This window comes from Suncus etruscus, chromosome 11 (assembly GCF_024139225.1).
Source record: "Suncus etruscus isolate mSunEtr1 chromosome 11, mSunEtr1.pri.cur, whole genome shotgun sequence".
Taxonomy (NCBI): domain Eukaryota; kingdom Metazoa; phylum Chordata; class Mammalia; order Eulipotyphla; family Soricidae; genus Suncus; species Suncus etruscus.
In genome coordinates this window covers 91490492-91506979 of record NC_064858.1, presented here as the reverse complement: position 1 = coordinate 91506979, position 16488 = coordinate 91490492, and the positions used below count along the sequence as shown (strand labels likewise).

Genomic DNA, 16488 nt, shown 5'->3' with positions numbered 1-16488 from the left:
ACATACACACATATGCAAGTGAAAGACTAAAAGCACATTTACATGTTCATTCCATAAGTATATACTGAGATATCTGCCTCTCCCCACACGTAACACAAATGGATGCTGGAAGCTCTATTCTTCTTTGTGGCAACAGGATGAAATAGGGATTCCTATTTACTGAGAAATGAACAAAAAACTTATTTGTAAAGCAATTTTATAATATGAATCCTTAAAGGATATCTATATTTTAACTTAAGTTGACAAATAAACATAGTCTTGTCCAAAGATTGAGATAGAGTAGCTTCTCAATGATAATAACAATGAAAACTGACAAACTGAAAGTACTTTAGTAATAACTCAGTGACTTATGACTTATATTTTATGTGCTTTCTAATTAAAGTATTTCCTGAAAAATACAAATACCAGTTCTTTAAACAATGACAATTATGTGGAAACTTAGGACCTGAAAATCTAATATTGTCCAAAACTACTCCCCCCCCCCTAAATCTTTAGGCTAACCAAAATAAAATATTAGGCTAATCTGCATTCAATAAAACTATACTATTTTGTGAAAATAGTTTGTGAATAATCTTACTAAAAAAGGACTTTAATCATATGAGATTAACTCAGACTTAAAGTAAGATATATTCATAATGCAAGGTTCTGATGGTTGAATTTGAGTTATAAAAATATGTTCATAAAGATCTGAAAATGATTTTTCTTTTTTTGGGGGGGGGTGATTTTTCAAATAGTGGGGTCAAACGATAATATAGCAGAGGTAGGGCCTTTGCCTTGCATATGGCAGACCTGTGCTTCATCCTCACATCCAATATGGTCCCTTGCACACCACCAGAAGTAACTGTTGAGTGCAGAGTCAGGAGTAACCTGAAGACAGCCAGGTTTGGACACCTCTCCCCATACACAAAAAAATCTAATAGTACTGATATTTGACATACAAACCTGTAATTTAATCCTAATGATAATTATGTTCAAGTTCTATGATTCCTTTCAGCTAAATAACTGTTCTAGAGCTAAATGGCAAGCTAGCTCTGGGGGTCTCCAAAACTGATTACTTTTTGTTGCTTACTCCTTTATTGGGAGTTACTTCTATTAAATAAAATACCTTTAAATTAACAGGAAAATAGAAAATAGAAATGTGCTTTGATGTGAATGTCAAGTGGAGACAATGTGTACACTAAAGATTTTTTAAATACAATAGTATCAGGGACTTAAGCTATAATAGGGTGCTTGCCTTCCAAGTGGCCAATCCTAGGTTTAATCCCTTGCAACACACATGTTCCTTTTACCATTTTTATAGGTGTTATCCCTGAGTGTATGGCTCCCTCGAGGACTTCACCCCTCTACCAAAAAGATAGTATCAAAACAAGTGTAGTAAAACCAAAAATTGAGAAAACAAAAAGAATTTAAATTTAATTTAAAAGATTAAATTAACTTATACTGTGGGCTGGAACAATAATAAAGTAGGGTGTTTGCCTTGCATGTAGCCAACCTGGAATAGATTATGGATCTGTATCCATAATCTATGGATTATTATTATTATTTTGGTTAAAAAAGTGTTTTACTTATATTGTAATAGAAATAAAAGAACTATGAAGGATAATTAATGTTCCAGCAACTAAATACGAAAAAAATATTCACCTTGGAGCCAGAGCGATGGTGCAGCAGTAGGCATTTGCCTTGTATGCACTGACCCAGAATAACCCAGGTTCAATACCCCGGTGTCCCATATGGTCCTCCAAGCCAGGAGTGATTTCTTAGCGCAAAACCAGGAGTAACTCCTGAGCGTCACAAGGTGTGCCTCCCAAATATTAATCTTAAAGACATAACTGAAATATTGTACTACATTACATATCATAACCATTTTTAGGATTCAAATGTCCATGGTTATTTGTTACATTTACATACACATTATTTTTAAAAGTATGTATGAATATTCTTCTGTGTTATCACCTAATAGCTATTTCAATCTGCATAAACCTTTTGATTTAGATGTAGTCTTCTTCATTAAAGCCATTTTTGTTTGGTTGGTTTGGGGCCACACCCACCGGCGCTCAGGGGTAACTCAAGACTCTGCTCAGAAATCGCTCCTGGTAGGCATGTGGGACCATATGGGAATGCCAGGATTCGAACCAGGGTTGGTCCTGGGTCAGCAGCTATGTCTCCAGCCCCTAAAACCAGTTTTTAATTCTCTAATTCCCAAAAGCTCTACTTTACTGCCTTTTGAGAGTATTTCTGAAAAATCAGTTTTGCTGATAAAGATAATACCCATTTTGGGGGAGAGCCACACTCAGAGAATGCTCTGCACTCAGTAATCACTCCTGGCAATCCCCATATTGGGGATGCAAGAGTTTCAGTGCAGGTTGGATGTGTGCAAAGTAAATGCCTATCTGTTATACTTTCACTCTGGCCCATGTAACACCCATTTTATGTGTAAAATTAGTTGAACTTCGACAAATGTATATATCTACCCAATAAGAGCATTTCTATCACCCAAGAAAGCTTCTTACTACCTTTTTGCAAGTTTGTCTCTCCTGCCCACATCCAGTAATCGCTCATCTACTTTCACATCATTAGATTATTTTACTTTTTTTTTTTTTTTGGTGGTTTTTGGGTCACACCCGGCAGTGCTCAGGGGTAATTCCTGGCTCCAGGCTCAGAAATTGCTCCGGGCAGGCACGGGGGACCATATGGGACGCTGGGATTCGAACCAATGACCTCCTGCATGAAAGGCAAACGCCTTACCTCCATGCTATCTCTCCAGCCCCAGATTATTTTACTTTTTATAAAATTTCATATAAATGGGATCGAGTCATAACTGTTATTTTCATATTTTATTTGTCTTGTTTCTTGAATCACATTGGTGATGCTTAGGGGCTATTCTTGGTTCTGGGAATTCTGGTGGTTTTCAGGGGACTATACAGGATACCAGAAATTAAATTCAGATCAGCTACACACAAGGCCTTACCACTATAATATCAGTTCTGCACCCATTATTTTAATTTTCATACCACTTGGTAAGTTGGGCTCAAGGTTTATTCCTGGCTATGTGCTCAGAAATCACTCACGGCAGTGCTAGTTGTGCATATATGGTGCTGGAGATTGAATTCAGATTGGTTGTATACAAGGCAAGTATATGCACTATACTATCTCTCTTATTTTATAATCCTATCTTTTAGAAATAGAGGCTTTATATACTAGTACAAAGCCCATGTGGGATTGTTCAAGTCTTAATTTTACATCATTTTCAGATAAATTATATTATAAATATTTCTTTTAATATATAACAATTATAGATTATCTTCACAAGTTTAAAAATATACTCAAGTTGTCTTTAAAGAAATTGCAATTCCATGTGAAGGTGTAAGTAAACTGCTATTTCATCAAGTGAAGGGAAGGTCAAGGAGTAAACTTCATTATTTTTATTTTGTTTTTGGGCCACACTTGGCAAAGCTCAGGGGTCACTCTCCTGGCTCCGTGCTCAGAAATTGTTCCTGGCAGGCTTGGGGGACCATGTGGAATACTGAGGATTGAACGCAGGTCGGTGCTTGTAAAGCAAATGGCCTACCTGCTGTGCTACTACGCCAGTTCCCAAGAAATAAGCTTTAGTGAAAGTTTAGGTAGCTTTATTTTATTATTATTTAGTTATGTGTTTTGGGCCATACTCAGTGATGCTCATGGTTTATTCCAGACTCTGCACTTAGGAATTAATCCTGGTTGCGCTCAAGGGTGATATGAAATAACAGGAATAGAACCTGGGTCAGTTGTTTGCAAGGTAAGGACCCTTACCATTCAAGTTTAAGTAGTTCTAACATTAACTCAAATATTTTAAAGAAAAGAATTATTTTCTTTTTGTTTAATTCAATATATTAATTTTTGGGAGTTTTTACCCAAGCAGTGCTCAGGAAGCCAGCCCCCCACTTCCCCGACTGGCCATTCTTGGCTAACCAAGATGGATGTTAAATGTAAGTGACTGAGGACGTGATGTTTTAGGATCCTTCTGGTGTGAGGGATTATCTAGGAAGCTCTGGCTGTGCTGGATATCCATTTTACAAATGTGTAATCAAATCCATGAACAGATTTACTATTCATATTTTCTTAAGTATACAGAGGACCTCAGTAGGTACTTACTTTGAAAATTCCCTAGTTCACTGGAAATTATTTAACAAACAGCCTGGGTTTAATTCCTAGATTCCCAAATAATCTCAAGAGCCCCACCAGAAGTGACCCCTAAGCATAGAGGTAGGAGTAAACCCTAAGCACTACTAGCTGTGTCTGAAAAACTTAAAAAAAAAAAATCAAGAAATAGACAAATATAAATAGATAAAAATAAATATCTAAAGGAGGCGAATATAATAAATAAAGGTGTCTGGTCAAAATATACCTGATGTTCTAGCATATAATATAGCCTATTATGTGTAATATTAATTTCTCAAAAATAACTACAAATACATATTTAGAACTGCATTCTTTCATTATAGTAATGTGGGAATCATCTGCAACTGGTAGAAATATTTGATCTTCCATAGAAAAGTTACTAATGACAGTATATATAATAACACGTTTCCATTTTTGTTTGTAGGTACATCTGTAACTAGAACACACTACTCTGCAAGTTTGTAAACTTGCGGTATAGTGTGTGAAGACATGTATGCCACTTTCAATATTTCAATACTATGACCAAACATGGGTACATTAATACTGAATGCATAATGAAGGAATTTATGATCAAAATGTTGATCCGTAAAGTACTCTTTTCTACTACTATAAATCCAGCTACTTGAAAATAATTTGTTTTGCCTTTTACTTTTCTTTGATTTTGAGGCATGTCAGGTAGAGCCCAGGGCTTCCTCCTGGCTCTGTGCTCAGAGATCACTCTTGGTAGGATTTGAGGGACACTATGAAGTTCTGGGGGCAGAATGTGGGTCAGTGGTGTACAAAAAAAACTCTACTCACTGTGCTATCTCTCTGAGCCACTCTCTAACAAAATTATTCCTAGAATGCATCGCTTATTTTTCTGAAAAAGTGGATAGAGTTTACCGTTTTGACAGAAATTCAATCAGTCATAAATATGAACATTTAAATTATTTTACTTTATTAAATTATTTTTACTGCTCATCTGTACTATTTGCCCCTTTTTACTCACTTAGATTATCTGAATTTTTTTCAGAGAGCCACACTCAGCTTTGATCAATCAGTGCTTACTCCTGGCTCTTTGTTTAGGGATCACTCCTACTGAGCTCAGGGACTACATGGGTGCCTAAGATAAAGCCAGGTTGGCTACATGAGGCAAGAACCCTACCCTACTGTACTAATCAGATTGGCCTCGGCAAACAGTGAAATTTTGAGGTTGATAAATGAAGATTATTTATCCATTGTAGCAAGAGAAATACTCTATGCAATCTTATTAACCCAATATTTCGTGGATAGTCTAAAATTTTTCTGAAAGTATATACTATAGGATTATGCTATCATCTTTTTAATAGTTATGATAAGTTTTACTTTATAAAAAACCATTGATTTGGGCCGAAGCAATAGTGCAACGGTAGGGCATTTGCCTTGCACACAGCTGGCCTTGGTTTGATCCTCAGGGTCCCATATGGTCCTCCAAGTCAGGAGCGATTTCTGAGTGCATAGCCAAAATGAACAAAACCCATGTTTTTTTTGTCTTATTTTGAACCACACCTAGCTATGCTGAGCTTACTCCCGGCTCTGTGCTCAGGAAGAGTGGCATCCGGGACCATACCACAGTCGGATGTGTGCAAAGCTAAAGTTCTACCTACTATACTATGGCTTTGGCCTGCAAACTCTCTCCTCAAATAAAAAATTTAAAGAAAGTGTAACTAAACCTATTAATTCAACAAACGGTTATTATATTAATAAGTTTAAAAAATTCTTTTCTATGAAAAAAAAAAGGTTTAAAGGTAATATATTAATACTAAATGTTACAGTGAAGCCTAAGTAATTTTTTTTTTGCCACACCCAGTAGTGCTCAGGGCTTACTCTATCTCTGGCTCAGGGATCACTCTTGGCACTGCCAAGGATGAAATCTGGGTGCTGTGTTCAAACCCTGCCCAGTCCATTGTCTCTCTGGAGTGATTTCAATCTTTTTCTTGCAGCACTATAGCTGCTATACAATATAATGTAACTTTTTTTCCCTAATAGTGATGTGGGGGTAGAAAGGGAAGGTGGTTGTGCCACACCCAGCAATACTCAAGACTTCTCAGCCTTTTGTGCTTGAAATCATTCCTGGAGGTGCTTAGGGACTCATACGTGATGTTAGGGATTGAACCAGGACCTACTGGGAGCAAAGCAAGTGCCTTAACTTGATATGATTTCTTTGGCCCACATTAGAATGTTCTAAATTCTATCATTCTGAATTCATGATGGGGCAAGAAAATTATTTCTCTCATAATTACAAAGAAAAGTGATTGCTTTTATGATAAATAAAAATTGTAGATGTTTTCAGTTGAGAATCATTGGTAAATACTTTTGAATACTGTCATATAGGTCATTACTTATCTAGTTCTATAGTGATTACAGAGATTTATATTCCCCTTAAGTTCTCACAGATCTAAATATAGTTTATTTAGTTTATTATTTTTCAGAAGTTAAAATTCTGGAAGTGCTCATTCTTCTTTTAGTACTGAACTATAATTTTTGTGTTGACTCAAGGCGTCTATAGATATATTTTCTGATGAAGTTATTCTTAGAAGAAATGATCAGGAATTTAAACGAAAATCAATTTTAATGCATTTAGACGTTTATTCTAAAGTTTAGATACGAGAGAGTTTTTGTACAATAGGGAGATTAATTAAACAAAGAGTTTTTAAGATTCAGTGCTTACTTTCTGTTGTTGATGTTGTTATGATTATTTGATAGAGATGAAGGAGAGATCTTTGGTAAAGTTGAAAAATTGGATGCACCTGGGGACCTTCAAAAATATGAAAATGTTAAATTAGATAAAAAATGCTGAATTTTAAAATTAATTATGAAAAAAGAAAAGAAAACAGATGACAATGTATGTAGAAAGTAAAAGAACAGATTTAGGAGTAAAATCACTATATCGCCTCAATTTTTAATAAATTCTTCATATAAAATAAAATGTACAAAAAAGAAATTATTTTCCAAAAGAAATGTACCAAATTAAATATACAACTGGATATTCTTCCTATAGTAAGTCTACTAACCCAATTTACCCTTTTCCTGAAATCAGGTAACCATCACTAACATTTGCAATCAACAACTTCCTCAGATCAATGGAATTTATATATATTTTGGATTGGGAGGGGCATACCTGGCAGAGCTCAGGAGATCATATGGAATAGTTGGGATGGAGCTCGGGTCAGCCGCATGCAAAGCAAACGTTCTGCCCGCTGTACTCTCTCCAGCCCCATAACTTTTATGGAAACTTGCAAAAGAAATCATCTTTATGTCTCAGGCGTGACATAGTATTATAATTATACACAGAACTGACACAGATATTAGAAGGAAAGAACCAAGAAATGGGTAGTTAAACTGGAATAAGGAAGACACATTGATTTTTCAATGATGCATACTTGACACGTAATGATAATGAGTGTTGCCTCAAATAAAAATATTTTAAAGAAAAATGGAAAAACATTAGAAATAGAATAATATAAAAGAATTCCAAACATGATCCCCAGAAGAAATTTCTGGCTAAAGTTATCTCTGTAAGACAAAACAAGAAAACTCCATAAAGACATAAATCTGACAAAAACTTCAGACCTCTCTAATTCAGAATTTTTTTTCCAGAAATGTCTTTTCATCAACCAACAATATACGTTAAAGGCATTATTTAAAATCAACAAGTCCATTACTTTATAGTATTTAAAGATATTTTAATGATTTGTTACTTTGTAATTTTGTAAACATTTTAAAATTTTAGTCGATGAGTTGTAGAAACCTTTTAGTTCAGTATTTCATTTGCCATAATTCTAAAGGAGAGAGGCCTAAAAGATTAGTTTTTTTGGACTGATTTTGGGGCCACACCCAGCAGTGCTCAGGGATTAGTCTTGGCTCTGCACTCAGGTATTATTTAGGGAAACTATAAGGCATAACGGGGACACCAAACCAGATGAGCCCCATGCAAGGTAAATGCCCTTGTACAATTTGATTAACTCAGTTGCTAATAAACAGTAAAATTATTAATGGGCAGGAAAAATAATCAACAAAAGCTGCTGTTAGGTTAGATTTTTCTAAATCTGAAACTTATATAAAACCGTGAAAAAGAAATGGTATGTAATAAAACTCCTAATACAAAAATTTTAACTTCTGAAGTTTTATGCATTATGAAATATTGGTAAAGCTATGTTACTCTTTTTGTTTTGGGGTCACTCCTGGCTCTGCACTCAGAAGCACCTGGCATGCTCAAGGGGTCATATGGGATGCTGGGGATCAAACATGGGTTGGGCAAGTGCAAGGCAAACACCCTACTACTGTGCTATCACTCCAACCCTATTTTACTCATTTTAAAAACTCATTTTTTTTTGGACACAGGATGGTATTCAGGTAGACTGCATTAAGTAGTACTCGTATTTGGATGCGTTTAGACTATCTGAATAATTTTGCTTGTTTGTTTGTCTTTTGATTATTGGGCCACACCCGGTAACGCTCAGGGGTTACTCCTGGCTATGTGCTCAGAAGTTGCTCCTGGCTTGGGGGACCATATGGGACACCGGGGGAATCGAACCGCGGTCCGTCCAAGGCTAGCGCAGGCAAGGCAGGCACCTTACCTTTAGCGCCACCGCCCGGCCCCTATCTGAATAATTTTTAGAAAATTGTTTTATTTTGCTGAGCTCACATGCAAATTATAATCAACTATGTTTTTTTATAGGAAACACTTAGAAATACCATTTTTAATTAAATCAAATTTTTTTTTGTTTTTGTTTTTTTGTTTTTGGATCACACCCAGCAGCACTCAGGGGTTACTCCTGGCTCTATGCTCAGAAATCACTCCAGGCAGGCTCGGGGGACCATATGGCATGCTGGGATTCGAACCACTGTACTTCTGCATGCAAGGCAAATGCTCTACCTCCATGCTATCTCTTCGGCCCCAGAAACTTTTTTTTTTTTGGTTTTTGGTTTTTGGGCCACACCCAGCGGTGCTCAGCGGTTACTCCTGGCTGTCTGCTCAGAAATAGCTCCTGGCAGGCACGGGGGACCATATGGGACACCGGGATTCGAACCAACCACCTTTGGTCCTGGATAGGCTGCTTGCAAGGCAAACACCGCTGTGCTATCTCTCCGGGACCCCCAGAAACTTTTTTAAAGTAATCTTATGGGAGAAGAAATTTCAAAGCCACACCTGGCTATGTTCATGAGCAATTTTCTGTCTCTATGCCTAGAAGACTATAGGTAGCACTGGGAGATCAAATTAGGTTTACCATTGAATGGGGTACTTTCAAAGCAAGTGACCTGCCTCCTATTCTATCTACTAGTCCCCTAAAATTCAATAATCCAAATATTTTAAGGCACCAGTGTTAAAATAGCAATAAAAATATAAAATTACTAGGTCTTTGCCCCCCCCTTCTCATAAGGATTATAATTAAGGGAAAAAAGTCTAAATTAGAGATTGAGCTCTACATTAATATAATCATAAATAAATTCATGTTTCCTTATATTTTATTAAGCAAAATTATAGAATAGATATATTACTGCATTCAATAAGTAATTAAAGCACATATGCACACACATATGTTCCCATCTTTAGTTCTTTTTATTATTCATTTTGGGGGGGGGGCATACCCTGTAATGCTCAGGGGTTACTCCTGGCTATGTGCTCAGAAATCGCTCCTGGCTCGGGGACCATATGGGATGCTGGGGATCGACATCCTGGATCGGCTGCGTACAAGGCAAACACTCTACCGCTATGCTATCGCTCCACCCCTTTTTATTATTCTTTAGCATCTGTACCCCAAGGATAGAATTAGAAGTTCCTATGAAATTAGCTAAAACACTATTTATTAAACATATGCCTTGCTAAGTATTAGAAATAAAAACTAAAGAATTCCTGATCACAATCTATTGGGGGGAATGACATATTAGCAAAATAATTATAAGATGGTTTAAGCCCTATAATTAATTTTAAAAAATTAATAAAACATAAATTTGTGCATAGTAATATGAGGTGACTTAAACATAATATGGGAGAAAAATAGGAAGGAAATGGATGTGAGAATATTCTAGATGAAAAGAAATTTGCAACTTGGTTATTACAAATGTCCATCTTTGTCCGTTATAATTTTAAGTCTAAAGTTTGTGTCATCTGATAATATGGTCACTCCAGCCATTTCCATTTTGTCCTCCAACTTTTAATATTGAGTCTATATTTGTTCTGACTATTCAGTTGCATTTCTTGTTGTCGGCAGCAGAATGTTGGCTTCAGCTTTTTGATCCATTTGCCATTTTTATGTCTTTTAACTGGTGCATTTAGTCCATTAATGTTGAGAGAAACTATTGTCATGAGATTTAGTGTCATCTTAATGTAGGAGTTTGGTGGATCCTTTGGTCTGTTTTGTCTTAAAGTAGATCTCTCAATTTGTCTTTTAAGGCTGGTTTTGAGTATGTACAGTTTCTGAGCTGTTTATCTGTGAAGCTATGTATGCTTCCAAACCTGAATGTGAGTCTGGCTGGGCAAAGTATTCTAGGTGAAGCCTTCATTTCGTTGAGTTATCCCACCACTCACTGCCTTCAGGCCTGGAGGGTTTCTTGTGACAGGTAAACTGTTAATCTTTAAGACACGCCTTTGAATGTAATTTCCCTTTTTGATATTGCTGCTTTCAGTATTCTATTTCAATCTGGGGATGTGTCTTGGGTGCTTTCCTTTAGATCTCTTTTAGCTGGTACATTTTGGGCATGCAAGTTTTCACTGCATGCATTCTTTAGCTTTGTGAGTTTCTCTGCAATGATGTCCCCCTTCCTGGGGATTTTCTTCCTGGGTCTATGGGACTCCAATGATTCTTATTTTGTTTCTGCTAGAGTTTGTTCAAGACTTTTGTTTTCATCTGTTCACATATTTTGTTCACTGGGATAATTTGTTTTAAGGTTCTTTTACAATTTTTTCTGTCATATGGAGTTGCTATATGTATATCTTGTCTCCCGGATCACTGATTTTATCCTCAGCCACTGTTACTCTGTTACTGGAAGAGGCTTGCTTCCCAGGGAGGTTTTTCATTTCACCTACCAAGTTTTTTAGTTCTCTTATTTCAGTTTGGAGTTTTCTCATTTCTAATTTCATATCCCCTTGATTCTTATTTATGGTTCGTTTAGTTCTTTCCATGCTTTCTTTGGTTCCATGAGGGTACTCCATATTTCTTCTCTAAAGTTCTTATCTGAGAGGCTAAGTAGGTGGTCGGCACTTTTCAGGTCACCAGAGCTGCCATCATCATTCTTTATGTGTGGTGGAAGCCTGCATTGAGATACATAGGGATATGTACAACAGGAAGAAATCACACTCCTAAATGCACCTAATGAGGGACCAGAAAAATATTTAAAACAATTGTTGACAAATCTGAAAGACATCAATAGCAACACAACAATAGTGGGAGAGCTCTGTCATCCCTTGATAGGTCAACCAGGCTGAAACAATAATATACTAGCTCTGAAAGGAGAAATGGAAGAATGTGGCCTAATATATATAGGGCTATCCATCCCCAGAAAACTGGATACATATTTGTCTCCAATTCACATGGGTCATTCTCCTGGACAGACCACATGCTGGCCCATAAAACATAACTCCAGAAAATTAAAAGGACAGAAACAGTATGAAATACCTCCTCAGATCAAAGTACACTGAAATAGGAAGTGAATTACAAACAAATTCAGAGAAAAACTTTAACACCTAGAAATTAAACAGCTCACTACTGAACAATTAGTGGGTCAGAGACAAAATCAAAGAGGAAATCAAGATTCCTTGGAAACAAATGCGAATAAGACAAAATTATCAGAATATGTGTTACATAGCAAAAGTCGTACTATGAGGAAAATTTATAGCTTCACAAGCATGCATCAGGAAGGAAGAATAGGCCTACATAAATAACATAATGACACAGCTTAGAAAATTAGAAAGTGAGCAACAAAATGAACCAGGGGCTGGAGTGATAGCACAGCAATAGGGTGTTTCCCTTGCACGCTGAAGACCTGGGTTCAATCCCCAGCATCCCATATGGTCCTCCTGGTGTGCCAGGAATGATTTCTGAAAGCAGAGCCAGGAATAACCCTTGAGTGTAGCCAGGTGTGGCACCCCTAAAAAAAAGAAACCAAAAAAAAAACAAAAAACTTACTGCAACAAAATAAACTAAAAATAGATAGGCAAAAGGAAAAAAACAAAGCTTAGAGTAGAAATTAATGAAGTAAAAATAAAAAAAAATCTGAAAGATCAATGAAAGCAAAAGTTAGTTCTTTGAAAAAATAAACAAGATCAATAAGCCACGAGCAAAACTCACAAAGAACGGGAGAGAAAGAGAAGCTTAATAAACGGGATTAGGAATGAAAAGAGATCACTACAGATACTACAGAGATTCAAAGGGTACTCAGAGACTACTTTGAAAAACTCTGGGCCACAAAACAAGAGAACTGGAAAGAAATGGATAAATTCTTGAATTCTTATAATCTTTCACAATTGAGTCAGGATGATGCAGCATATCTAAACAGACTCATCACTATTGAGGAAATTAAAATGATGATCAAAAGTCTTCACAAAAGCAAAAGCCCAGGTCCATGTAGATTCACTAACAAACTCTTTCAAACCTTTCTAGAGGACCTACTACCACAATCTTTTTCATGCTCTTTTAGGAAATTAAAGAAACAAAAACACTCACAAATAGTTTTACAAAGCTAACATCACGCTGATAACAAAAACAGACAGAGATGCTGCAAAAAAAGAAAACAACAGACCAATATCCCTGATGAACACAGATGCAAAGATCCTTCAACAAAATCCTAGCAAACAGCATACATTACCACATCAAGATGGTCATACACTATGACCAAATAGGTTTCATTCCAGAGATGCTCGGATGGTTTAACATATGTAAATCAATGAATATAATACACCATCTCAACAAAAGAAAAAAAAACATATGATCACATCAATAGATGCAGAGAAAGCATTTGACAAGGTCCAACATCCATTCATGTTGAAAACTCTCATGAAGGTGGGAATGAAAGGAACTTTTCTCAATATAGTCAAGGCCATTTACCATAAGCCCATGGCAAATATTTTGCTTAATGGAGACAAACTAAAAACCTTTCCTTTAAAATTTGGTCAAGGCTGGTCCCTCTCACCACTCCTATTTAACATATGGAAGTACTTGTCATAGCAATTAGGCAACAAAAAGATATCAAGGGAATCAAGATAAAGAAAGGAAGAAGTCAAGCTCTCACTGTTTGCAGATGAAATGATACTATATTTAGAAACCCTAGAGACTATCAAAAAGCTTCTAGAAACAGTAGATTCATATAGCAAAGTGGCAGCCTACAAAATTAACCCACAAAAATTAATGGCCTTCCAAATTTGGTGATGGGTATTCCCTGATTCAATGTTAATATGTACCTAAAATACTACTGTGAAAGATATGTAAGCCAATATGATCAAAATAAAAATAAAAAAAATGAATGGCTTTCTTATACACTAATAATGATAGAGAAGAAATAGACATTAAAATAACAAACCCATTCACCATAGTGCCACAAAAACTCAAAATACCTTGGAGTCAAATTAAGAGATGAAGGACCTGGGGTCAGAGAGATAGCATAATGGCAGGGCATTTGCCTTGCATGCAGAAGGACAGTGGTTCGAATCCTGGCATCCCCTGAGCCTGCCAGGGCGATTTCTGAGTGTAGAGCCAGGAGGAACCCCTGAGCACTGCTGGGTGTGACCCAAAAACCAAAAAAAAAAAAAAGAGAGAGAGAGAGAGATGAAGGACCTATACAAAGAAAAACAGAAAACACTGCTTCAAGAAATAAGAGGACACAAAGAAATCGAGGCACATATCCTGTTCATGGATTGGGATTAACATAATTAAAATGGTAATATTCCCCAAAGTATTGTACACATTTAATGAAATTTCTCTAAGGATACCCATGACATTCTTCAAAGATGTGGATCAAACACTCCTGAAATTTATTTGGAACAATAAATGCTGGGTGTGACCCAAAAACCAAAAAAAAAAAAAAAAAGAGAGAGAGAGATATGAAGGACCTATACAAAGAAAAACAGAAAACACTGCTTCAAGAAATAAGAGGACACAAAGAAATCGAGGCACATATCCTGTTCATGGATTGGGATTAACATAATTAAAATGGTAATATTCCCCAAAGTATTGTACACATTTAATGAAATTTCTCTAAGGATACCCATGACATTCTTCAAAGATGTGGATCAAACACTCCTGAAATTTATTTGGAACAATAAATGCCCATGAATAGCTAAAACAATCCTTAGGAAAAAAGAAGATGGGAGTCACCAATTTCCCCAACTTTAAATTGTATTAAAAAACAATAGTTATTAAAACATATGGTACTGGAATAAAGACAGACCCTTAGATCAATGGTATAAACAAGTATGAAGAGAATGTTCCCTAGACATACAATCAATTAATTTTTGATAAAGGGGTAAAAACCCAAAATGGAGCAAGAGAAGCCTTTCAACAAATGGTGTTGTCCAAGCCTCTTCAACAAGTAGAACAACTGGTAAGCCACATGCAAAAAAGTGAACTCAGACCTCCGTCTTATAACATGTCTAAAAGTCAAATAAAAATTGATCACAGACCTTGATATCAGACCTAGAACCATAAATTATATAGAAGAAAACAGGTAAAACAGTCCATGACATTGAGACTAAAGGCTTCTTTGAGGAGGAAACATCACTGTCCAAAAATGTAGAAGCAGAGATACAAAAATGGGACTACTTTAAATTGAGAAGTTCTGCACCACAAAGGCCACCCACAGAATGGGGGAAAAAAAAGAATTTTACAAACTAGTATAGAAACTATGAAATGTACTGGGAATTACAAGTAAATCCCATTCAGTAGGTAGAATGAGTTCAATGAATAGAAGTATGTAATGATAGAAACACAAGTTAATATATTAGATGTGGGATCAGAGAGATAGCATGGAGGTAAGGCATTTGCCTTGCATGCAGAAGGACGGTGGTTTGAATCCTGGCATCCCGTATGGTCCCCTGAGCCTGCCAGGAGCGATTTCTGTGCGTAGAGCCAAGAGTAACCCCTGAGTGTTGCCAGGTGTGACCCAAAAACAAAAGCAAAAACAATTAGATGTGATTAAAAATCTTTTTATCCTATATGAAGAAATTTATATTTTATTCAATTGTGCTGTAGCACACAAAGATTTCAGCGGGGTGTCAACATAATTATCTTGACAATTATCTCATCTTAAGAAGGTAATAGAGGAGAAGAGATTAAGGTAAGTGAGAGATGAGTTGGAAACAATGAAAATAACAAGGGGATTAATAATGGCTGCAGCTAAAAACAGTGATCAAAATTAGCTTAGAGGTAATAGCTTTTCAGGATGCCCATACATAATGTTAAAACTATCTCTACCACAACATTAGCTGTTATTTCAAGGTAATTTGACCTCTTTCACTATCTGCACTGAAATTGCAAAAAAGTAGAGGTGAGTAAAACTGCTGGTACAAAGTCAAAGAGTGCTCAAAAAAGCAGTGTCTGGTAGTATGAGATACTGAATCAGGTCTTAGCACCAAGTTATACATGGGAGCACTGTGAAACAAGAACGGTCAGGTCTGCACTTTCAGGCATGCATAAAGCATCATAAAGGCCTTGGCTCAATTCTCCCTCAGCAGAGATGGGTGTGGCCCCTATATAAAACAAACTGCTGGTATCTGAAAAAGAATATAAGTGACACCAAGCTGTTATGTAGCCACGTGCCACTTAAGGCATTGCAGGCAATAATAGCAAATACGATCAAATAGATTTTATCATAACCCTATGTATGTAGCCTGCTTCCCTTTGCCCAACACGGAACACCCCTCACAGGACCTATCTACATTTCTCAAACAAGCATACCCATCATGAAGCAATTCATGACTATGACAGAAGTCACTGCATTTTTTTCTACCCCTGAAGTTTCATTCAATATAAATCCATGGTTTAAAAAAATACTGATTTTATCTGTCCAAATAACATTTCTTTTCATTGTTTTCCTTTGGGGGGGGTCTGGGGGCCACACCCGATGATGTTCAGGGGTTACTCGTGGCTATGCACTCAAAAATCACTCTTAGCTTGGGGAACCATATGGGATGCCAGGATTTGAACCACTGTCTGTCCTGGATTGACTATGTGCAAGGCAAACACCCCACTGATATGCTATCGCTCCAGCCTCTTCTTTTATACTTTAAAATTATTTTTTTTAATTTTAGGCCATAACTTTATTCAGGATTTCTCCTGATTCTGCTTTTAGGGATCACTCTTGGAAGAACCCAGAAGA

At 36.5% G+C, this 16488-nt stretch overlaps 1 protein-coding gene across 3 annotated transcripts in view; it reads right to left on the bottom strand.

Annotated features, from left to right (window-relative positions):
- USP15 (ubiquitin specific peptidase 15) overlaps nt 1-16488 on the bottom strand; it is a 128691-nt gene that overhangs the window by 51231 nt on the left and 60972 nt on the right. For 2 of the 3 annotated variants that reach the window (XM_049782736.1, XM_049782738.1), the window contains exon 7: nt 6848-6934. The exons of the other annotated variant lie outside the window; for it this stretch is intronic. In XM_049782736.1, the coding sequence (XP_049638693.1) occupies nt 6848-6934 (87 nt within the window). The remainder of the gene's footprint in view (nt 1-6847; nt 6935-16488) is intronic. 3 annotated transcript variants of the gene reach the window in all.